At 46.0% G+C, this 24577-nt stretch overlaps 1 protein-coding gene across 2 annotated transcripts in view; it reads right to left on the bottom strand.

Moving 5' to 3' along the window:
• Positions 1-23129, bottom strand: part of CHST11 (carbohydrate sulfotransferase 11) — a 179020-nt gene extending 155891 nt beyond the window's left edge. Inside the window, exon 1 of one of the 2 annotated variants that reach the window (XM_075429078.1) lies at positions 22886-23129. In XM_075429078.1, the coding sequence (XP_075285193.1) occupies positions 22886-23003 (118 nt within the window). In that variant the 5' untranslated portion in view covers positions 23004-23129. The remainder of the gene's footprint in view (positions 1-22885) is intronic. The other variant, XM_075429079.1, reaches the window with a different exon arrangement.
• Positions 23130-24577: the final 1448 nt, after the last annotated feature.

Below are 24577 nucleotides of genomic sequence, written 5' to 3'. Positions count from 1 at the left end.
TTCAATTTGGTCTAACAGCACATACAGACTTGCTTATGTTAAATTGCTTTTTGGGCTCTTTCGATGTTGCCTAGAGCCCCAGGGAAACTACAAATGCAATGCTGGAAGCCACTCTGCATGAACAGCTATTACCAGACACTGCTGTAGATCCCCCAGGGCATTGATACATTCATCAACTGAACTCCAATAATGCCAAATTACATCAAAACCAAAAATCACACAATAGAAGCTTAAGGGATAAAAAGGATGACTTTCAACTGGTCGCTGTGATCATATTCCCAGGTGGACAGGTGGGGAAAGAACAGCAGAGGAAATTCCTAAATACAACAGGAACAACACGAATCAAGCTTCCAGCTCATTACTTTAGTACTAACCTATATTCAAATAACCTCCTAAACATCACTGTAAGCACTAGACGCAGCAGGAAAAACACGGCATGTTGAAACAACATGTTTACAAAGGGAATACTCTTACTTGCCAACCAATACTTCATACTCATTGTCACAAGTTAGCATTAATGCTCTGCATCCCCTCAGCCAACATAAAGCACATGCTGAATCTATTTTAGTGTTGTTCACTTATATTAGATACACAAGTTGCGTGCACAATTCACCAGTAAAGGTAACATGGGTTACATTCTGGTTCTTCATCTCAACATCATTCAGTTTACGATATTTTACGTCAACTTTGGAGAGGTTTCAGGTTTCCTACTAACAAAATAAACCAAAAATACATCACGGCACCGCACATCAGTGCAAAATATACCAATACAGGCCAATGTTTCCAGCATGAGGCCCTCGCCCAGTAATCCTGGGAGTAATTCAGCAGTTTAAAGTGCTAAATTTACAGCCTCCTGGGCCTACCATCACAGTGTCCTTGCGGTCCAGACACCAAAACAAATGCTCCTCTAACAATTCAAACCCAATCTCTTTCCCGTCTGCAAAAAAACATGCAAGGAGGCATCTTGCACTGGTTGGCTTACAGAGGAGTCCTTGAATTCAAGTTTGCGTGCTTTCTCCAGACACTGGGTTTGAATCAGGTCCCACTTTGCTCGCAGGCTTTCCACTGCATGGAGACCCTAATACAACAACAGCTATACCCAGCAGCACAACTTATAAGCAGCAAAGGATACAGATAAGGGGGTGGGTCGAGAAGGTCTCAGCATGGACCGGGATGACTCCGTGGGTGATCTTTAAGATTCATGCAGCTCATGAGTAAACAGGGGCGCCTTCGGAGCAGGGCTGACTGTCACCACAGAACAGTGGATTTTGTATTAAGTAAATAATACATACAACTACCATTTGGTTAGAGGTCTAGGAACTCATTAGCATTTTGTAAATATTTTACTTATGAAATTCTCTGATTTCTCAGAGGATGGGCCACATTCCAATCTCAACATCTCAATCGTGGAGTCTGAGAAGTGTAATCAAGCCAGGCTAATGACAGTAAACAGGAAAGTGAAAGGCAGAGCTCAGAACTGAGCTGCCAAGCACTTTGAACTTTCCCATGGAGAACTGACAATTTCAGATGCTGTAGGTCAGCCAGCTAATAATGATCCTATAAAGCCATGCTATAAAAAAGATTGTTGTAGTTCAGTGGCAAAGCCATAAGAAAAGTTGCTTTTGATTTGTTCTTAAATAAAGGTTTATCAGAAATCCCCCCAAAAAAAGCTTCTAAGTTTTTTCCTCTCTCATTTTGGTGAATTTTTCTAACACAAATTAGATATGAAAGCAAGAAAGTATTAAACTGTTCATCGAAGACAGCGATTAAAGGTGCTGGAGTGAAATGGTGTAACCAGTGTAACCTGGTGTAACCAGGTTATTAAGCCATGTTAGCTGACCCTCTTGGCCAAGTAGGACAGCTTTGTAAGATGAAGAGGATGCCAGACCTGAGCAACCCCACTGCTCAGTGCCATGGGCTCCCTTCTGAAAAATGGGGAGTCACAAATTTAATTCCTCTACCTCACTGGGAGCCACCTAAGAAACACTAATTCCTTCATCTCGAATGGGTAAAACCAGGCAAGACTCTCAGTTTCAACTTCCTTAAGCAAGCAAATTAGCATGTGGGTTGTCAGAAAGCACGGAGCCTGCAAACCCAACCTGGTGAGCTGGGAGAAAGATGTTTCCAAAACCTGCTCTATGTAAATTGTTCAGATATTTTTACGTATTCAGATAAAACTACTAACAGAGTTTGGAAATACTTTACAGGGACCCCAAAGCTGCCTTTGACAGTGCAACTTTTCACTCTTTGAAGTTTTACCCACACCTACTCCTGCGATAAAACCACTGGTGGGTGGCTGAGCAACAGCTGACTCCTATGTAAAGCAAGGCCAGAGAGAGTGAAGGGAATACAAATAAGGGTTCAGGGAACAGGACAAAGAACAGAAAAGCAACACATGCTTTGGAAACAATCTAGTTTGTGGCAGGAGATAGGGAAAAGGAAAGATTCAGGAAGGGACAGATCACTAAGAAATGAAAACTTGAATAAAGACAGAAAAAGGTCGATTAAAATAATTTTTAATGGAAGCTCTCTTAACACTGATTAAGTAAAACAAAACACTAAAGGTAAAGGCAAAGGATTTGAGTCACTGTGGAGTCACGCCTGACCAAAAATGTTTAATTAAGACTCTAGGGCTAGTTCAAAGCCACCAGAGACAGTTTTAAATAAAACCCTCTAAGATTTCCTAGAACCACCAAAAATGATATGTTGTTAGGGGCACATCGGAGGTGCAGAGAGCTTGGGATAAAAAAATTCAATAAAAGAAAACCCTTCTCATTTCATATGTATCCACATAACAAAGCATTCCCTGGAAGCCTCTGCTTGACAGCAGAACCTAAAGCAGCTCTGACCAACACAGATCCTCTTGGCTTTCAGCACTCTCTGTGCCCGAGGGAGACAAAGGTGACCTAGAACCAGCACATTTCAGCACCAAGTCCACATCCAAAGCTTCTGTCCTTCATAAAAAATAGAAAATCTTGGATTTATGCAATTACATCATCTCACCCTCACCGAGAGAGCTTGCAAAGCACAGGAGCGGTGATAAAATTTGGATCGCTAATGAAGAAAAGGCGCTTTCCGAGCTCTTTGGATCCTGCCAAAAATGACACATCCGTTATTGCCAAATGTTTAATTCTTTGCAATTTCTAAACAGACGTGCCTCTTCACTGTACCGATCTTTAACTGGCTCTGTTACAGTCCACTCAAGACTGAATTACTGGAAAGGGAAAATAGAAAGAAGTGACTTCTTAAAAGCAAATGGGAAATCTGCTGCTTGTTGAAACTCATCAGCTGTGATGGAGTCGGGTCAGGGCCACACCGACAGCTCACCAAAAGGTCCACCCGGTTGCGACCATGCACGGTGCCGGCGGCTCCAACCTCACCGCCTGCCCAGCAGCTCACCACACCACACTGACCTCCTGGCCCAAGGCACCGAACTCATGAACTGCTACTTGGGAGGGACACACGTATGCACACACAGCTCCCCCACCCCCCAAAAAAAACAGTTCTCCGATGAACTGTCCCATCAAACTGGCAAGTGCCAGAGCCAGCAGAGCAGTGGAGTGCGAGCACACAGGGCCAGGGCAAAGCCAACTGTACACAGCTGACACGCAGTGGACGATACACAGATGACTAACGTAAGAAACACAGAAAGAGGTCAGGCAAATGAACAGACTCCCTCTTCGCATGCACATTTAACTGTTCTGCCCTCATTTCTTTCTGAAGCATCTCCCTACGCCCTCAGCTTGTGACCTCCTGATGGTCCTGTTCCGCCCATCCTCACCTCCCGGCTGGCATGTTGCACGCCCGCACTGCAGTACCTGCAGTACGTCACACAGGTGAGGAAAGGCAAGACGACGCTGATACATGATGACAGAATGACAGAAGAGTCCAATCTCTTTCAGCTCTGCCAAGCACTGGGTTTGAAAGCTGTGCCCGTAAGGATGGTTCAGAGGTGTAACTTAGTTACAGCCATGTCTGTAAGCATGTTTCCTTGCATTGGCTTTTCCTCGTTGCATTAGCCATAAGCCCATTAGCTCTCTGCATTGATGCAGTAGCAGCTAAAAGTGACTATATCCTACCAAAGATGCCATCCTCTCGAGGCTAACAAATCCTGCCCAGCCTCCCTCCCTGAGAAAAGGCAGCACGTCCTTACCCACAAATGCTACAAACTTCAAACACAGGCAAAGCTGTCGCCTTCAAACATTCATCTTTTAAACTGCATAGCAATGTTTCTCTTTTGCCAGAGCTCTCTGTGCCACTTGCACTTTTTTATTCTTACTGAGGTCTCTTCTTATAATGCTTACAAGTACACAAACAGCTTCACCTTCATCTTCAATGAGTCTAAGCCTCAAAGACTGGAGATTTTCAGTACAATGGTACATTTTGCACTTGAAGATACAGTATGCAACAAAACCCCACTTTAAAACAAGACCCTTCAGTCTGACCCTCAAGCTTGAAATGAAATGTTTAGGCTTTGATCCTCAATCCCAACTCGCAAGTCAGCTTTGGAATTGGATTTAAAACCATCAAGGACCAATCTCTGAATCAATTTCAAACATGACCCAAATTGTCAATCTTGCATTAAGAACTGCTCTGCAGAGATTAACACTGTATAAATTGACAGAAATTTAAGTTCTTTCCTGAGATCTAACTTTTTACAGCCAGATCACTTGACAAACTTCCCACTTCAACTCCAGTTAAGGTTTGGCTTCACTAGAACTCCAAGCTCCAGACTACACTCTTTGACGCCATAAAATCTGTCTCTTTCACACTAACATAAAGCAGGAGAATTTTTGTGGTATATGAAGCTAAAACAAGAAGCATTTGTTTTTCACGTCATTGATGTATCTGTTTTCTCTTCTTGCCTCCTTTCAAGACAAGAAAACTGGCAACCCGGGTAGTGCGCAGCTTACTTCTAGCATTGTAATAGTCACTGGCAAAGCCAAGCAGCATGACCGCCTGTGCTACTGCTGTTCCACAGAAATGCTGTAAAGACCAAAATCAAAATGTTAAACAAATCTCACTTTTCAGTTAGTCTTTCTAGAAAACTCTTAAGAAACTCTCTTCTGGCTTCCAAGTCTTTCTGACCAACCTGTCTTCAGATACAAATCTGACTTTTATTTAACATTATTGTTCACCTGGGACAGTTTGCTGAGCTGGTCAGTTGTACCACTACAAACCCATGCACCATCACAGCCCAGAAAGGGAGGAAACGCTTTTTGCGGGTGTAGAGCCGGTTCCAGTGCTCATCCAACCGCAGCTGAAAATTCACAGTGGAACACAAGTAATTACTTACATTTCCCAGTCCTGTGCACAGGTGGAAGTGTCTTCCTTAAGATATTGTCCCTGAATAATGTATTTTAGCAAAAATAAAAAGGAAAAGCAGTCAAGCACAAGACTGAAATTACAGCCAAGAATAACTGGTGGTAAAACACAAACACTAACAATATTAATCAATAACACATCATAAAAATGCGATCTTTAGCAGTAGAAAGTGGTATACTAAATTGCTCGTAAGACAAGGTTAATAAATTCTTGTCACAATGGAACTGAGTGACACATAATTGAGAATTAGGGAGCTTGTCCTTACAACTAGAGATAAACTGCTCTCACTTGTACCTGTTACCTTCCAATTTAATTTGAATTATTTGTTAGCACCAATAATCCAATCCTAAGGTGGTGACTGGCAGAATGAAATGCACCTGATTGACAGGCAACACCACAAAAGAATATTCATTTGCAAATTAACTAGGATACGTGGCAAAAGGATAAAAATGTAAATTAGTAATTATAATTTTACTTCTCCATTTATTATTTTAATGCAGACCATGGAATCTATTGCTAGTTAGGTTGACACTATCTGGCTGAACCCACCAACATTTCTTCTGTGCACCGCCTTGGAATCACAGTCCCCTCCCTCCAGATGAGCCTTGTGCACAGCCAACAGTAAGGAAGTCCCAGTGACCAGCAGGTCCCTTTGTCCATACTTGCAAAAACGCTTCTCTTGTCTTAACGTCAAGCTGCAGGCAATGGATCAGCACACTTCCTACGTGCATCCACAGGTTCAAATGGTGTTCTTTATTTAATGAAAGCATTTAATAATATTAAGTTCAGTAATCTCTTTTTAATTACCCTGAAGTTCTGACTCAAAAAAACTACCTGGTGACGCATTTCTGCTCAGTATTAATGCCCACTAATTTGAAAATCCAACATTTTTAAAGCATGATCTAGAAATCCAATTAGGCATGTGCTTTGATCAGGTTTTGCCTGCTTCACCACCAGTTCCAGCTCCGCAGGTGTACCAAGCTTAACCATGTAGAATGGCCCAGCATGGAGTAGCACGCTGGTGTAGTTTGCACATCGGCACCACCAGAGCCAGTAAACCAAAGAGGGCAGCACATTCACGGCAGAAGAGGAGGAAGCAACAAAAAGCCGTGACCTTCAATGTACATGCCTGTCATGAGCTAACGCTGCCAGGTACTGCACAGTCAGAAAGTCAGTCCTGTCCCTCTACAGACATCTCCCAGGCTATCTGTGTCCGTTTAGCAGAAAGTAACTAGTTTTCCTCTGAATAAATAATTACAAAGAACCAGATTCCCCTTGTAGGGACTCTTCCCCCTTAGCAGAAGTTAAGATAATGTACACGTTCATACCCCACCAACCTTTTATCCTCTTGTTCCCATCTCTTCCCAAACCGTGGGCTTAAATATTGCAACAATGCTGCAAATCCCAGGATTAAACCAGATGTTTTTCTGGTCATCTAAAGGATAACTAAACTTCACCAGGTCTGAAGCAGCTATTCAGTAGGCGTGCGGTGTTCCTGGCTAAAACTGCTACAGGTTTCAGTGTTGTGGCTTAAGATTCCTTTTTCGCCCCCCTCTCCTAAAGCATCTTCACATTTAACATCCAAAACTGGGAAAGTCTAAAGTTTGCATGCATGGATCATTAACATGATCCAAGCGCCCTGTGTTTGGGTTTCTGCATCCATGGCTAAAGTATGACTGGGATGGCTTGTTAAGGACTTTCATCCAGATCAGAGGGTGCAAAGATCAGAGTTCAGATTCAAGTGGACCATAGCAATTAGCTGGCAGGAAGGAGGGGTTGGTTGGTTCCTGCCCTGCTTTAATCTCTAGCCTTCCTCTTCTGCAGCGCCAGGACGCTCTCTGCTTTTCTTTTAACGTGGGGGAGTACAGGTTTCAGGGAGCAGTGGCAATGAGATGGGAGTTGAGGGTGTGCCCATGGCAGGGAGTGCCCTGCCTGAGTGACCACTCTCCCTATGAGCCCTCACCCACACTCCCTGTCCACAAATGTCTATTTAAGCTCAGGCCTGGGCACCCAGTCCTGACCTAACCTATGTCATGGGTGGCCCTACACCCAGCCTTTCTCCTGATGTCCAAAGTTAACTGGCTGGTCTTCTTGGATGGGCCTCATGACTTTCTTATGGTCAAACACTAAGCATAACACATTACATCTGCACAAAACATGAAACCCTTATTATGATGGTGGTGGTGGAACAACCAGCACAGCAAATTCTTCTCACTGCCCACCACTTGTCTCCAGGCTCCTCTGCAGTGCAAGGTCATCTGTAACACCTGTCACAAGAGCTTCTTCCAGAAGTTGGTAAGTCAGCAGATCATACACATGAGCTAGCAACCGTACTGCCAGGGCCCTCAGGGCACCAACACGCCTTAGTCACCCTGACCACTCTCCCTATGAGCCCTCACCCACACTCCCTGTCCACAAATGTCTATTTAAGCTCAGGCCTGGGCACCCAGTCCTGACCTAACCTATGTCATGGGTGGCCCTACACCCAGCCTTTCTCCTGATGTCCAAAGTTAACTGGCTGGTCTTCTTGGATGGGCCTCATGACTTTCTTATGGTCAAGCCCTATCTTCTAGGTGGACATATTCTCAACTTGTTACCTCACCCTACTTGGGACCACGGCCAGAGCATGTCACCACCCCACTTGGGCACTGCTGCACCCCCTCACTGAGGGCACTCCCTGCCATGGGCGCACCCTCAACTCCCATCTCATTGCCACTGCTCCCTGAAACCTGTACTCCCCCACGTTAAAAGAAAAGCAGAGAGCGTCCTGGCGCTGCAGAAGAGGAAGGCTAGAGATTAAAGCAGGGCAGGAACCAATCAACCCCTCCTTCCTGCCAGCTAATTGCTATGGTCCACTTGAATCTGAACTCTGATCTTTGCACCCTCTGATCTGGATGAAAGTCCTTAACAAGCCATCCCAGTCATACTTTAGCCATGGATGCAGAAACCCAAACACAGGGCGCTTGGATCATGTTAATTTGCAGCACGACCCCTTGCAGCTGCCTCACTTGCATATGAGAAAGTGAGATACATTCGGGTCATAAGTGCTTAACTTGCAATTTTGACCTCTCAACCTTCTATTGTAGTGACAGATTATTGGCAGTCCAGGGAGACAAAGCTTCCCTGCTTGCTGGGGTCATCATCTTCTCCCTAGGGATCACCTTATAACGGAGGTGAAGAAAGCAGCAAGTAAAGTAAAATCCAGGTCTTCTTTCCTGAACTTGACAATGTCTTCACTTGTTAAAAAATGGCAAACCCAGTTGCCAAAACCAGGAACAGATGGGAACTGAAAGGGCTACTACATAAATTAAACACATAAACACTGCTTGTCTGCTCAAAAATCAGCTCCTTTAATTTCCACATACGTGGCATTTAGTGTGGCCATAGTGCCACTCCTACATGCCTTCGCTTGAGGATGACGGGTGTATGTTTTTCAGTTTGCTACATAACTATGTCGTGCTTAAAACTGCCTACAGCTAGAAAAGATGACAAACATGACACAACCCTGCTATTTCCGGCAAGGAAGTTAAACGTCAAAAAAAGACTCCATATGTATTTTTAGGCTATAATTGAAGTTGTACAGTAGCCCCTCTCCTGAATGTGCAAACACAGATGTAGCGTGCTGGCAATCTCGTACCAGCCACAACTCGTGGCAGAGCAACATTTTTCATAATTCAATACAAAATTAATCTCTGACGGATGAGCAAGAAGCCAATAAACCCCAGAATTTCACAGATACAGGTGTATTTTTGGCTACGCTTGTTTGGACTGAGGAGGGGGACAGAGAAAAAGATCAGAAGGGAGGGAAAAGCCAGGAGGAAAAGTATTCCTAGATGCCTTGCAGTGCTGACAAAAGGTCTGTCTCTTCGAAACGTCTTGCTGCTGTTCACAGGCTACAGCTGCTAGTCCTGTGCACTTGTGGGAAACAGTCACACAGGTTCAGCAAGATAGATGGGAAGTTTTTTTGTTCACGTTTGCAAGACTGAGGTAAAAAACATCCTCTCAAACCTATTAAGTAGCAGGTATTATAAATAATCCTTTTCCCCACCTTGAACAGCATTACATGAAGCGTTACTTCTGATGCTCCAGACCTCCATAGGAACTGAAGATTATACCAGACTTAAATCTGAGGCTGTTCTGAGCTGTAGCAAACATGTTCATGAAATGCTACACCAGAGATATCTGTTTCAAGGAATGTCCCATAAGCACCACAGAGAACATGGAAGTCTGAAAGGGAAGGATCTCGGAGAGCATCGGCCAGCAGCTGCAGCCCCTCACACAGATCAATGTTACCTTTTTGATATAAGCGATAGGAACTTCGACCTTAAAACTGCAATAAAATAAGAATGAGCAAAGCACAGGACAATATCTTATTTCATAGAGAGGCCGTATGTGAATTTACGGATATGTTAACCACGGGTGTGTGAGTAAAAACCAGGATGGATCATGATCAACACTTAAGAGCTTTGCTGACATAGGAAGATCAGAGAAAGGGTATGGTTTTATTGTATGTGCTCTTTTCTCTCTTTTTTTTTTTTTAAATAAAACTTAGAATTGCCAGCAAAACCTCTAGTACACAAAGGCAAAAGAAAAAAAAGAGGGAAGAGGCAGGCCTTATTGTCACCTATATTGATCATCAATCCAGTAAAATTTTCACTGGCAAAAGCTGTCCAAGCACAACACTACCTAGAGTAAGCCAAGCTTGCTGTTCCAGAAGAGATTTCTGAGCACAGGCATGGCCTCCATCTCAGTCTGTCTACATCCAAACCATAACGTGACATCTCAACAGACACTTGTATAATAGCATTGCCATGACACTTTCACCTAGACAATCACTCTTCTGCGTTGAACACTACGCAGAAGATAACCTTTCCAGACAAAGAAAAGGCTGTCTGTTGCTTAGATAGTGCAAGGGAGAAGGTAGCTGAAGAATGAAGTAGCTGAAATCTGTCTGCATAGGACAGGAAAGAACTGGCAGGAAAACCCCAGTTTCCTGCACTGCAGTGTCCCTCTTCCATGGGGCAACACCATGCTCCTAGTCAACGACTACATCTCTCAACCGATGGAAGCACCACAAAAGTCAGATGTTTCCTACGCAGCAAACTGCACTGGACTCGGCTTGAAAAGGAGGATGCTTTGCTGCTTGCTTCCAAGCTCTATTTATGTGGCCTGACTTTAAGCTGGGTGCACAATGCTGAAGTATTAGAACCCACTAGCTAGAATTACTTCCCAAGAGCTAGCGAGGGCTTTTGATGTTTCTCCTTAAGTACGCCTTCAACTTCTGATCCAGAAAAGAAAGGCCATTCAAAATTTGTCAGGGCATACAGACGGAAGATTTACACTTTAGAAACCTTAACATAAAGGCAAAACACAGTGAAAAAATAGAAACAAGAACTCTTTATGTCTCTGCTCTGCAGTACAACCAAGCAGAACATGTCTGTAGCTTGGCATCAGCACTCAGATGCCTTGGGGCACAACTCATGGTCCCGTGGAGGCAACACCTTGTACAGAAAAGCTCAAAAGGAGCTCTTGAAGATGCATGTATCTACAACAGGAGGATTTTACTGGCAGGAGCATTATGAAGGACACACAAGACTGCCCACAACAGTCATCCTCACAAGCCTAGAACACATCTGGATGGGGCTGCAGTGGTGTCCCTTGGGCTGAGAGCTGGAACTTTGATTGTGCCTGACATCTAGTTTGCATTATGGTCTATTCCAACCCTACAGGTGGTTGCAGCCCTTAAATCATGCAGATGTCAGGCTCCACAAAACCATTCCACCCTCAAGTTTTATTCCTGAATGTGCCACTAACCTGGTGGGAAACCACTAACCAAATCCATGCCCTAGTGAGGCCCCACCTGGAGTACTCTGTCCAGTTCTGGGCTCCCCAGTTCAAGAAAGATGAGGAGCTACTGGAGAGAGTCCAGCGGAGGGCTACAAGGATGGTGAGGGGACTGGAACATCTCTGCTATGAGGAAAGGCTGAGGGAGCTGGGCTTGTTCAGCCTGAAGAAGAGAAGGCTGAGAGGGGACCTAATATATACTTACAAATATCTTCAGGGTGGGTGTCAGGAGGATGGGGCCAGACTCTTTTCAGTGGTGCCCAGTGACAGGACAAGGGGCAACGGGCACAAACTGAGGCACAGGAAGTTCCATCTGAACATGAGGAAGAACTTCTTCCCTCTGAGGGTGACGGAGCACTGGAACAGGCTGCCCAGGGAGGTTGTGGAGTCTCCTTCTCTGGAGGTATTCAAGACCCGCCTGGACAAGGTCCTGAGCAGCCTGGTGTAGGTGACCCTGCTTCGGCAGGAGAGTTGGACTGGATGACCCACAGAGGTCCCTTCCAACCCCTAACATTCTGTGATTCTGTGAACCCTACACACATACCCTTCCTGTCCATGCCTCAGTTTCCCTGGCTGTAGAGTGAAAAAGAAAGTATGGACCTACTTTGTGGAATATTTTTAAGCCTTCTGATTAAAGCAAAGTATTACTAGCACAGAAGTAGACTTGGGCCCAACCTCTCAAACATTTCCAGAAATACTGCTCCTAACTTGCTGCTAGTGAAAGCTTTCAACTGCAGCAGACAGCAGGAAAGCACAAACTTGCCATTAACTAACCTACAACACACATGGCTTGATGTTCAGCAGTGTTTCCAGGCTTCCACTAGCCATAAACTGTTGAGGTACAGCCTGATGACAGGAGATCTCCTCACAGCTGGAGAGGGAACATGAAATAAATCCCTCTTGCTCTTTTGACATCGCATCCCAATGAACACAAAAACAAGGAGAAGGTTTAAAAAGTAGAAAGAAAACTAAAATGAAGAGGGAAAACATCTAGGTAAAGATTGGCAATGGGAAACAACCCAAGCTAGTTTGAACATGCAAGAACTATGGCCCGTTTCCCTTGGTGCCCAACCAGACTGGAGGGAATGAGACGTATTTCTAGCTGCACAAAGAGTTCTCACAGTAACGTGTTACCATGCTGGTTACAGCATTCTTGAGATAGATGAGGCCGTGAGTCACTGACATTATACTGATGTATAGGCTTTGTGCATTGCTGATCATTCTGATACAATAGCCCCGTGTGTGTTTTTGTTTTGCTAACTGTTCTGGCTCCCTCTGCAAAAATTCTTCTTGCTCTACCTGCTCTGGAAGATTTTAAGAAAAGCATTCAGGAAAGAGGCAACAGAATTAGGAAAGACTCACCAGAAACACTGATGTGCTCTGAGGGGAAAAAAAAACACCAAGCTGGATCAAGACAGCCAAATACAACTATAATTTTAATTAAATAATGTCTGCCTTATATTATCCATTTCAGATCATTTAGTATCTCAAAAGAGCTTTATCTCAAAATAGTTAACAGCTCCAGAAGCCTCAACTTTTTCCCAGATTTTTTCTTTAATGCAATTATACTTATTGCTGTCACACCAGAAATATTTATAGCCTCTTCTGCGTGGGATAGAGAAGCTCTACAGCAGGACCAGAAGACTTCGATCATATTGATGGCCTGCATGCTAATGGTTACATATAGCTTATCTGTCAATGTCATTTCCACTGACGCTAATGAGAATAGACACCACCCCCTTCAACACTTCAAGCGTGTCTATGTGGGAAAAGCTACCATTCACTTGAATGCAGAAATACTCTGTGAGGGACAAGTGAGTGAGAAAGCAGAGAAGCAAAGCTGTTATTCTACTGTATATTACTTTGTAGGAAGACATAGGGACAAATTCTGCTTTTCGTTATGATAGCTTTGATCCAGAATTGATATAACCAAGTCAATGGAGCTGACCTAGATTTACAGGTGAGAAACTCAGAGCTCTACCCAGGTCTGCAAACCTGTATTTCTACCACCACAGAGGATGTGTGCCCTTTATGCAATTCAAAAAGTCTACGCTCTGGCACAGTGGACCTGACCCAGAGCTCACTAAAATCAACTGAAAAGCAACCATTGACTCCTCCAGTCAATCATGCAGACCTCATGCAATCAATCCACCAGCAAATTGAAACCACTCATCAATGCACTCCTTTCAGAAACAGTCCTAAAAACCTTACGGCTTGTCCAAAACAAAATCCCAACTGCAACAGCCTAGCAGCCGTGATCATCCTGCCTGAGGTTCCCTAAACTTGCCACAAAGGACCACCAAGTCTAGTCCTCCTTCTCTTTGGGAAGAGAAGGAAGATGAGAGGTAGCGATCAGTTGGCACGGTTCGCACGATTGCCAGTGCAAAGGCAGCAGGAACTCTGCACAAGGTTCAGCTGGATGGACAAGAGAAGGCTCCACTGAGACCGCATTGTGCCCCATCAGTACTTAGAAGTGGCTTATACGATAGATGGTGTAAAACTTTTTAGCAGGGCCAGCTGCGATAGGACAAGGGGGTAATGGTTTTAATCTAAAAGAGGGTAGATTTAGACTAGATACAAGGCAGAAGTTTTTTTTACGATAAGGGTGGTGAAATGGTGGAACGGGTTGCCCATAGAGGTGGCAGACGCCCCATCCCTGGAAACATTCCAGGTCAGGTTGGACAGGGCTTTGAGCAAACTGATCTAGTTGAAGACAGCACTGCTCACTGCAGGGGGGTTGGACCAGATGATCTTTAAAAGTCCCACCCAACCCAAACCATTCTATGATTCTATGGCTGATCTTGCCGCAATTACTAAACCAAGAGAACGGGACACAGCAATGCTGGGGAGGCAGAGAACATGTGTCAGGAACCACCCTGGTTCCTCTGGTGTATTTGTTCCTCTTGATTAGCAGTTACATCAACTTCATAATTACGTGCACACACACACACATTTAACTCCAAAGATATAGTGCTTATCCCCATCTGGAAACTCAAATGTATTTTAGAAGTTAATCAAGACCAAAATACATAATCAAGACAGGCTTTATCAGTTTTACATTTATGACCCCAACTGAAACATTTTATTAATCACCAAGTGTTTAAAAAGTGTTCATTTCCTCCCCCTCAGTTACTATAAATTCTCTCCTCTCACTTCCAACACAGGCTGTAAAAGTACAGATTACTAGAAGGACATATTTGGCTCCTGGTAGCCACCAGTGTGGGTGCAGAATGTGCTACTGCGTGTCAGGTCACTTCAGATAATACAGACATTTTTGTTCTGCCTGCACACCAAATCAACGTTTTAGTACAATAATGCGAATAACCTTTAAAAGGATTTTAACTACCTAAAGCTCTTTGTTTTAAGATGAGATATTACAGTAGAGATCATCCGCGGGATCCAATTATAACCACCTTATTAATTATATGTCTACCTTCCCTTCCCTAATCCCAAAATCCCTACAAGTTATCCACTTTAAACTTTTTCACCCCATTATATAATCAATTCCTCAGAAAAAAAACCACATGAAAATGGCTAGCTACAATGTCATTTGTTACATGAATTCAGAAGGCATTACTCTGAGGGTCCTGAAACCCACCTTTTTACCATTTACAAAACATATCTTGAATTATCAGAATGTCTTAAAAATTAATAGAAAGTGTTGGCTTTTAAAACAAACTAGAAAAAAAACCACAGTTCTTTGCTTTTTACAGCACATGTGTTCAAGAAGCTGACTGAAACCCAACAAAGCTTCATATTTCTCATGGATTATTCTTTGTGGACTCTGCAATTAAAACCCAGAGTCTCCCACCACCCAGCCAAGTGACATAAAAAGATGTAATCTTGTGATATGAAGATTACTAAAGATGGCACCTTTTAGCCTGTGACAACAATTAAAGGAGGAGCAGCAGCTGCCCCTTTGCAGACCACACACAGCTGAGAAGGACCACATCCTCCCCTTTCACCAACCAGAGAAGAGAGCGCAGCGGGGTCGGATCCTGCAGAACCACATGCAGATCACTTTACTCACATCCTTGAAATCAAGGCTACTTCTCCTTGCAAATCGAAGTGCAGACAGCATTTGTGAGCATTTCACACCTGTTTTGCCACGGTGTGGTCCACCCACCTTCACACCATTTGTTGTACAGTTACCAGCTCCCAAACCTCAGGAATCACAGTGCCATGAGAAATTCTGCTCAATTGCATTGCTTGTATTTTCCATTTCCCCCAGCACCTGCTTTTAAGTTTTTTCATAGGAGTGTGAAGCCATTGCAGCAGTGATTGATAGTTAACGGATGCAAAGTCATCCTTCAGCATCTACAGCCTGGCACAAACAAGATGAAGGCTACCTTCAAGAGGCACTCTGACTGTTTAAGCCGATATAACCCCATAAAAATTCCTCCTCTTCCGCAGCTTAGGAAGAATTCATAAAATCATTACTTCTCTCAAGCTGGATGTTTCTAAACATGTAGAAGTTGAGAAGAAATAACAGAAATGAGAAACCACACTGACTATATGTTTCAATTAGCAAAATAACAAAGGCACCTATGTGGAGCCCTTGGCACTTCTGGGATTTCTTTTAATAACAAAGAACTTCATACGCCTCACAGCAGCCTTGTTAGAGAAAAGGATTTGCGCTTCAGAAACCAATGCATTTGGATTGCCTGGGCTGCCAGCTACAGATCTGGTAGGGAGAGAGAAGATGGGTGGGTGCGTGTGCGCATCCACACACATTTGTGTGCGCAGCCCTCTTAAGTCAGCATTTTATGAGTGCTCATATTCAGCTTCTTTAATCCAGAGATTCAAATTCGTCAGGAGGAAAAAAGTGAAATATTATGTTTCCAAATCTAGCCTCAATGTCAATCGGTATGCTCTCATGACATTTTACTCCACAGTTTCCAGAGGCAGCCATCTAATTTTCTTTCTTTTAAACAACATCCCCTTCTGATACTTACAACCTACAGGTTAATGCCTCATTTAGGACCTCATTTTTAGCGTGTAAAATTAATAACACCAAAAGCAAAGCTGTCATTTCCTTTCATTGCCAACATTGGGCAAGGTGTAAAAAGCAACCCAAAAGAGCATATTAGTTTAAAATAAAAACAAACCAGATATTTAAACATGAAATGCATCAGGCAGGGTAATTTCTTTAACATGGGGAAGCCTCCCTGAGCCACGTGGGAAAGTTCAGTTGCTGCAAATTAACGAATGCTTGTGCTGCACCTATTCATACCACGCTGTTTGGTCAAAGTTCTGCTAGCATGTCACAGAAATGAGAGCCCTGCAATCCACTCTGTCTCTCCGAGACTTAGCAGCACAAAGCTTTTCAACCCTCTAAGTTCACAGAGTGGAACAGGTAAAACAAGCCAGGTCCACACCTGCAATTCCCACATCCTGTGCGAGGGGCTCCCCACCAGTCCCCAGGGACCGAACCGGGCATCACAGCAGGGGCAGAGCAGAGGATGGACGCTACCACGGGATGGTCACCACCCTTGGTGTACTTACTCCTTATACATAAATGCACGTTATTTGTGCACTGGCTGCCTTTCATTAGGTACTTCGTAGTTCCTACAGCTGGTGTGACAGCCCAGGAGGACAGTGAAGAGGGAGCTGAAACCTAACATGAGCCATTCATACGAAAACCTGTGACTACAGTTTGACAGGAAGGAATGGATCTACTCCACACAATCTCACCAACAGCTAACTCTTCTTAAGGAGCACGTGGAGAGGGCAAGCCAACAAACCACATTCATCGATCTGGCATTAAATGAAAAATGGGAGATAACATTATGGAAGAGAAGCAACGCAGAATCCAAGTGCATGTGCAGCAGAATTTTGATTTATTCACAAAACCTTAGTTTCAGGTGCCAAACAATTACACGAAAGGGGGAACACTCCACATCCTCCACTGACTGCATTCACAAAATTGGAATCCAAGAAAATCCCTCTGTCTGGAGGCGTGAGCCAGAGATAATTAGGAAAGGAATTCTCTCGTTGGTTTGCTGTAGTCCCTGGTGGTCTCGTTTCTACTTAGAGCACAAGGCTTGTGCCAGAAACACCACTTTGTCACATGCAAGCATTCTGCCCACAACAAAAGAACGCTATCTATAACCTGGATACTGAAATACAAATAATGAGGAATTAACCGAACTCTACAGTTTGAATTGCAACTGTAAGGATAAATACCTACCTCGTCCACAAAGATCCTTCGTGAATGGGCTCCACAGGGAACAGGAACATCCAACAAAACGCGAACGTGCTTTGAAACGTTATCCTTGTAATATAGTAGGTGGCTGCTGAATCTAACTGACCCACCACAGACATCGCTTCGTCTTTATCCCAGACACGCAAAGTCTACACAAGTACAAAATTCCTGGACTTCATTTTATTTCCTTAATGTGAAGGGGGAAACTCCTGCTCTTCTAATTGATTTGAACGGGGCCCTTCACCCATGCATCCACGCTTCATTTTATATACATGTTGACACTTCGACAACTCACACACAGAACTCAAACATTTGCCTTGAACAACGTGAACACTATGCAAGAAAAAAACAAAACATTAGATTCAAATCCTCGTGTCCCACAACCCCATCCTTAATTCCCTCTGAATCACCTTAGAGTTGATACATAATACATATGCATCAGCCCAACAGGGCTGAGAGGGGAAAAAAAAAAAAACCTGTGCTGGAATGACATTCACACAAGGACAACTGCAGCAGCTTTGTCAGGCAGGATTTGATACAGTACGTCTGGCAACAGAGTCAAACAAAATACAGTAGTGCTGGCTTTGGGAAAAGTAACATGGATCTAATTTCTTCCAATTCTCTGAACCACTTTCAGAGTTAGTTACATGGTACAGTACAAGATAAACTACCTGTCACTTCTAAAAAGTAATGGAAACAATTTAAAAATTCTGAAGTATGCTCACCCTATACAGAGATAAAATTGACATACTAGTTGCACTCAATCAACTATATAAATTTGTTCATAAAAAGTATTTCTGCTGTCCATGTTTATTTCTAAATGAAAAAGAAAGTTTCCATTCACTGTGACTTTATCCCTGAAAAAGTCAGACTTTAGCCAAGTCACGACACTTCTACATCTGTGAATGCAGAGTGTCAATGCTATGGAAGTCAGCACGCAGTTTCCCAATACTGAGTCATAGTAACAAAAGAAATTATGAGCTTATAAAAATCTACATTGTAGAAATGGTAACTGTAGAGCAATAAGCATTTTGATAAATTAAAATTTATTAAGACATTACTGTTGACAGTGTCAGGTAATTTTTGCTTGAATACATTCAGAAACAGGGATTTTTATTTCTTAAGGTCAGCAAGCATTTGTTGCAAAAGCCACTCTGGTACGTACCAAGACAGAAAAAGATGCCCCGCTAATAAGTTTAATATTCACTATGTAGACTTTCAGAAGAGTCAAAGAGCAGTTCCAGACTATCAGTACCTTTGAGCAGAGGGACCAGCGCAGGTTTGCCCACACTGATGATGCAGTCCCATGGAAATCACTGAAAAGCTCGTAGGCACACGACAAAAGGACAGAGCAAGGCCCCCTCGCAGGCGCACGGCAGCATTGCTGCCTGCGACTGGGGGATGGATTTCACTGCATGCAGTTCAATGAGGGCCAGATTCTCATGGCTGTCAAATGAACTCCGTTTCTCAGTATCCCAAACAGAATAATTTAATACCAGTATACGGAGTCCATCAAAGGAATGCCACACATCCACTGCTTTGCAGATTCTCATTCCCCTCTATAGGCAGGGGAGAAAGCAAGGATCAATTGCAAGATGGGAGACCGCTGCATTGATTTTCAAATAGAATCTTGCATCAAAACCAATGGCGAGCTTGTCTTCAGACACAAGGAAAAAAAAAAAAAAAAATCTCGTGATCTGAGTTGTTCTGACATTTGAGTAGAGGTAGACATCAGCCATACAGTGCTGCATGAGTAACTGAGATGATCATGGATAGAAGGCAAGTCTGAGGATCTATCCTCTGTTCGCTTCCATAGGAGAACAGCAGCAGTCTAAAAACAGGAGATGAAAAACGGAGGAAAAACATTCTGGTCTGCAAGGTGGGGGGGCGGGGAGGAATAGTAAATAGTATCAGGTCTAGAATAAGTTAGTTTCATAAAGCTGTTTCAGGTAAGATAAAGACAGTCTTAATTGTTCTACCTTTATGTGGAATTCTTCATCTCGAAGGATGTCAGCAGACCGCCAGTCTAACCCCAGCCTAGCAGAGCAGCTCCTGCCTGCACTTACTGACACACAGCCCCCCCTGCTCGCTGCAGCTGGGACGCCTACAGAAGAAAGCAAACGCATCTGGGAAAGCATAGGCAGGCTAAGGACTAGCGAGCAAACTGATGTGGTGGGAAAGGCAGCAGCAGAACTATGATGGGCTGTCAGCTAAAGCCCCAAGACTGACCCATGGAAGGGAGACAGAAGTTCCAGGAGCAGGGAGCAATAACTGGGTTGCACTCAGTCATGCGGGCAGCATGTGGCAGGAGGGTGAACGGGGGAAATATTCTCAAAGAGCCGCAGAAGATCTCCATCTGGCCATAGCAAACACTGCAGAACGTTTTTTTTCTTTTCAGAAAAGGCTAGACGGCAACAGGAAAACACACCAGAGTCCCCGCTGTCATTCCTCCCTTAGGAACAATCAGTCCCCAAACGAACAGATAAGCCACAAAAGCCAGGATCATCTCCAAAGTTTTCTTTACAGTGCACCTGAGCACTGGAGAGCAGCACCGTTCACCTTCCCCCAACAATCAGCCAGGGAACCTAATTCAGGACCATGGGTTCCCCGCACGTAGGCAATCTCTGCCAAAATTCAGCGAGCACAGAGGTGCGTTAACCGGACAGCACATTTACCACCAGCTTCCCAGCAAAGAATGGGTATGGAGCCAGAAAGGACAAGGAGCAAAAAGCACCCGATCTCCCTCCAAGACGCTGGTATTAGAGATACAGCGCAAGGGACACAACATCCCTTCTCTCGCAAAGCTAAGGCTAAGCTCACCTTCCCCGCCTCAGGCTTCGGGTGTGTTTTTGTTGTTCAGGTTTTTTGTTTGTTTGTTTTTAAGAAAGACTCCTGTTAACTCTGTCACTTTCCTGTTTATTTAACCCAAATAAAACAACCTGCCAGTAGAAGTCTGGGCTGTTTTAATATTTCTAGCAAGAGATCCACATTCAGACCTCCTAAAAAGGAAAGTGCCCATCTAAAAGATGAAGAGTTGCCTTGTCCCCAAGCGGGGCTGGACTCCTTTGACGGCCTTCTGGAATCTTTCCCCTTCTGTGTAACACCTAAAATTGTTTGGAACTGCAGACAAGTCTCCTGAAATTCACCAAGAGAACTTGGTGAGGGGAAAGAAATTGCCAGATTTTGAATAAGGAGTTGACACTTCTTGCAAAGAACTTAAGCTTATTTTCCATCCAAAAGGTTTGGGTGTGATTTTTTCAGCTAATTCTGATTGCAAAGTGCCTATCTTAGCACAGTAAGCTCCAAACAACAGTGCCAAGCGGCAAGCCAGGGTAGACGAGACAGCTCCCTCCAGCAGCCATCCTAAGACACATACTCCAGTCGAGGCCAGCAACAATCTGAAGCACCCTCCACAACAAATAGGGCATCAGCCAAGATTTTGGAAACTTTTAATACCTCCTGCTCCATCCCACTTGACATGCACTCTGCCCAGCATTCAGCTCCAGTGAGTTTAGGCATACATCAAGAAGGGCTGCTGACATCTCTTAAAATGAGGATACAATGCTTCAGAAGGACCTGCTACGTGATGTACATCACATTGGCAGGTCTATCACCTCCATCTCCCCTGCCCCTCCAAGAAATCCACATTAATCTGCCACTTGTATCACCAAGATGGTAATACACACAATCAGATAATAGATACCTGGTGAAAGTGCTGCTCGAGCCGTACAAACCGTACGTAAACCAAGCTGCCGCACTCTGTACGGGTCTAGATTACAGTTTGATAGATCTCTGGCAGTTTCCACTATAGAAACAGCCCACAAAAAAACGCAGCGTCGGTTATGATCAAACAGGTACAATGAAGATGGGACAGCTTGTGATCGCGTTTATTTCCAGATCTACTCCGCTCACACTAACAACGCAAATACATGTCAAACGGAAGATGGGTGCAGATAATCCTCATGGTGATTTCACAGGACCACATTGTCTCCTTGGAGTTTATGGTAAATCCTTTGAATTGTACTAAAATCCCAACCTATTTATAGTTTCACAACAGCACGAATATAAAGCCATGATCTCTAGCAGTTAGCTACAGAGCATATTGAGAATTCTTAAAAGGAGATTTTTCTACATTGAGAAATTCACAGAAGAATATTTAATTTAACCTCACCTACTGCATGCTGAGTTTGTGTTCCAGCAGTATAATTCATCTGAAAGATAAGGGGGGGGGGGGGGGGGGGGGGGGAATAATGCTTGGCCAAATTTTCTGAGTACGTATGTAAACTGTATCACCTGTGGAATGCAACTAATGAAAATATCACACTTTCGGTGAAGCTGTGCTACAACCAACAATTCTGCGTGGTGCCCTGAAGCCCTGAAATAAAGCCTTCCCCAGGTCTGCACAGGGCTGAGCGCTCCCGGTGAAACCAGCGAGCGTGGAACAGACATGGCAGGAAAGAAACAATACGCCGACTCTTCCAAGGAGTCGGCAGGTATTAACGCAGATGGGCACCACACAAGAACACGTTCATCAGGTAAACGATACCGACGTCAGAGGAGCAGACAGCTGATAGAAAAAACACCAGGCAGGAGTTGGCTTCACCACCGAACGGCAGACCTACCCATCCCTAATCCTATCAGCGTGCTGAGCGGCCACCTTTCGATGCCAAAAACTTCAAGGAAAAATAATTTTTCCTCAGCTGCGGCTTGGTAGCCAGAAGAAGGGAAGGAGACAGTCAAACCGAGTACGGTCCTCTTCCGCAAGCTGCGATTCCCTTCTTTGCTACCGCTACGCCCGTGGCCACGACGCTCGAGAGACGTGCGGGCACAGCCCGGCATCGCCCATCGAAGCGTGGCCAGTGCCAGCCACCGCTGCCGCTCCGAGGCATCGCTCCTCCGCCCGCTCCCTCCAAAAAGGCACCGCAAAGTGCAATTTCCACCTCATTTCTCAGCCAGGAAAAGGGAAAAAAAGGAAAAAAAAAAAAAAAGAGAAACTGACAGATGAAATTAGCAATTTTTCTCCTGCCGTGCTGGATACACCCCGCAGCCGAGCTGCGCGACGCAGCCTCGACGCAGCCCACGGCGGGTTCCCGCGCCCCGACCTCCGCCCCACGGTCCCCAGCGTCCCCCCGGCTCCCGCACCGGGAGAGCAGCGGCAGCGACCGCCGGAGCCCGACTGCCGGGACCGGCCCCCCGCGTCCCCGCACCGGGCACAAGCGGCCCCGCTGCCGGCGCCGTCCCCCGCGCCCCAACCGCGCGACAGAAATCCAAAATAAATAAAAAAACAGCAAAATTTAAAACCGAACCAACTTTCCGCCTCCCACGGGAAGTTTCCTGAGGGAAGGGGGGGGGGAAGGCGACCTTCCCGCGGCTGCCCCGGGCGCCCAGACCGCCGCAGCGGCACCGGGAAGCGACAGCCCGGACCGGCGAGAGCTCCCGGGGCGCCCGCCACCTGCTCCGGCGGGGCCGGGCGCTGCCCTCCCGCTGCCGCTGCCGACGCCGGTGCCCTACCTGGGTGCAACATACTTTGGAAATAGAAGATGACGAGGATGAAGGAGCCCACGGAAGTGACCAGGACCATCCTGCACACCCGGTTCATCCTCATTACTTCCAGCACCGCCGGCTTCATGGCGCTGTCCGGCGGCGGAGGGCGCAGGGCCGGCGCTGGGAGCCGCTCCGCGCCCGCGGCGCTCCGAGGTGCCGGGACCAGCCGCTCCCGCTCCCGCCGCCGCCTCAGGAGGATGCCCGGGCGCTCGCGCCCCGCACCGGGGGGCGCTAATGCCTGCGCTGGGCGTGACCACGCCGCGCGCCATGCGGAGGGGCGCTCTGCGCGGCGCGGGGGGGGAGGCGGGCCAGGCGGGGAGCCGGGGCGGAGCGCGGCCCCCCCCCCCTCTCCGAGGGGAGAGATGGTCCCGCCCGCCGGCGGGAGGGGCCGCGGCCGCCGTGTCGGGCGCGTGCGGGGCGGCGGGCGCCGGCGGCGCTGAGGGAAGCGGCGGCTGCTGGGGCTGCCTCGGGCCTCGCCCGGCTGCGCAGGCCGCGGTCGGCAGCGGACCCTCTGACCCGCCCCTGGGTCCCTCCCGCCCTCCGCGGGGGCTTTGGGTCCGCCGGCGGCCGGGCGAGGAGCGGGGCTGCCCCCCGGCCCGCCGCCGCCTCCGGGTGGTGGGAGCGCGGCGGCCGGCGGAACGCAGAAGGGCTCGGCGCAGCCGAACAAAAAGCGCCGGCCTCGTCCACGCGTGCAGCGGGCCCGGGGCCGCCCGGGGCCTCGGGTGGGCCGGGGGTGCGTGAGCAGCGCGGCTCGGCCGCGTCCCGGGCTCGGTTTCTGACGCTGACCGCGCCGCGGGGCCGTGGGCTGCCCGCCCGCCCGCTCGGAAGTCGGCGGGCGAGGAGAAGTGCGTCGCCGACAGACGCCGGCTTCGTCGCGATACGCCCTTCACCCTCGCGCGGCGTGAACTGTTCGTCTGTCGCGGCCAGGCACCGGCTTGCTGTTGCTCTGCTCTTTGCTGGGGTGAACATCGCTTGCACCGGCTTCACGGGCAGAAGGAATTTTCCTCCCCTCGGATTTCTGTCCTTGCGATGGGGGCGGGGGGTGTCTTTAAAATGAAAAAGCCCTAAACAGCCCCAGCCCAAAGTTGGGAAGCAAGAGGGGTAAAACAGATTCTAAGCTTAAAAAAAAACAAATCCTAACCCCCACACCCCCAGCCGACAAAACCAAAAGGCAGGAGTATTCCTTCCCGGGTAAGTGTGACGGAAACACGTAAAGGCATCAGGGTTTTCCATTCCGACTTTCCAAAAGCCAATTAAAAGGATTTTACCTCGAGGATAAAATAATAATTAGGTAGACATTGGTAACAGAGTAGATTATTTAGGCTTGGCCTAGAGTTCCCTTTATTAGAAGTAATTTCCATTGTTCATTAAGGTTTTACACAATATTAATTTTGCTTACTTTCTGTAGAATTTTCCCAGGGTTGGTTTGGTTTTTTTTAGCAGTTTTGATATGCGGTGACCATTTCCTACACTTCTTAATGTAAAGGAAAGTTGAAATTGTTTTTTATTTGTTAAATCCAAACCTCAAACGTAACACAAAAGCGTTCTATCAGAAACACTAAATAAAGAGAAGTACTAATCTGTGACACATCAAAGTGGCGAATATTCAAGTCAGTCAACAAAAGTCAACCAGAAGCACAGCCTGGCATTTCAGCATCC

Source organism: Opisthocomus hoazin, chromosome 8, assembly GCF_030867145.1.
Source record: "Opisthocomus hoazin isolate bOpiHoa1 chromosome 8, bOpiHoa1.hap1, whole genome shotgun sequence".
NCBI lineage: Eukaryota > Metazoa > Chordata > Aves > Opisthocomiformes > Opisthocomidae > Opisthocomus > Opisthocomus hoazin.
Note: the sequence above shows the minus strand (reverse complement) of the source record. Positions and strands in the feature narration are given on the sequence as shown.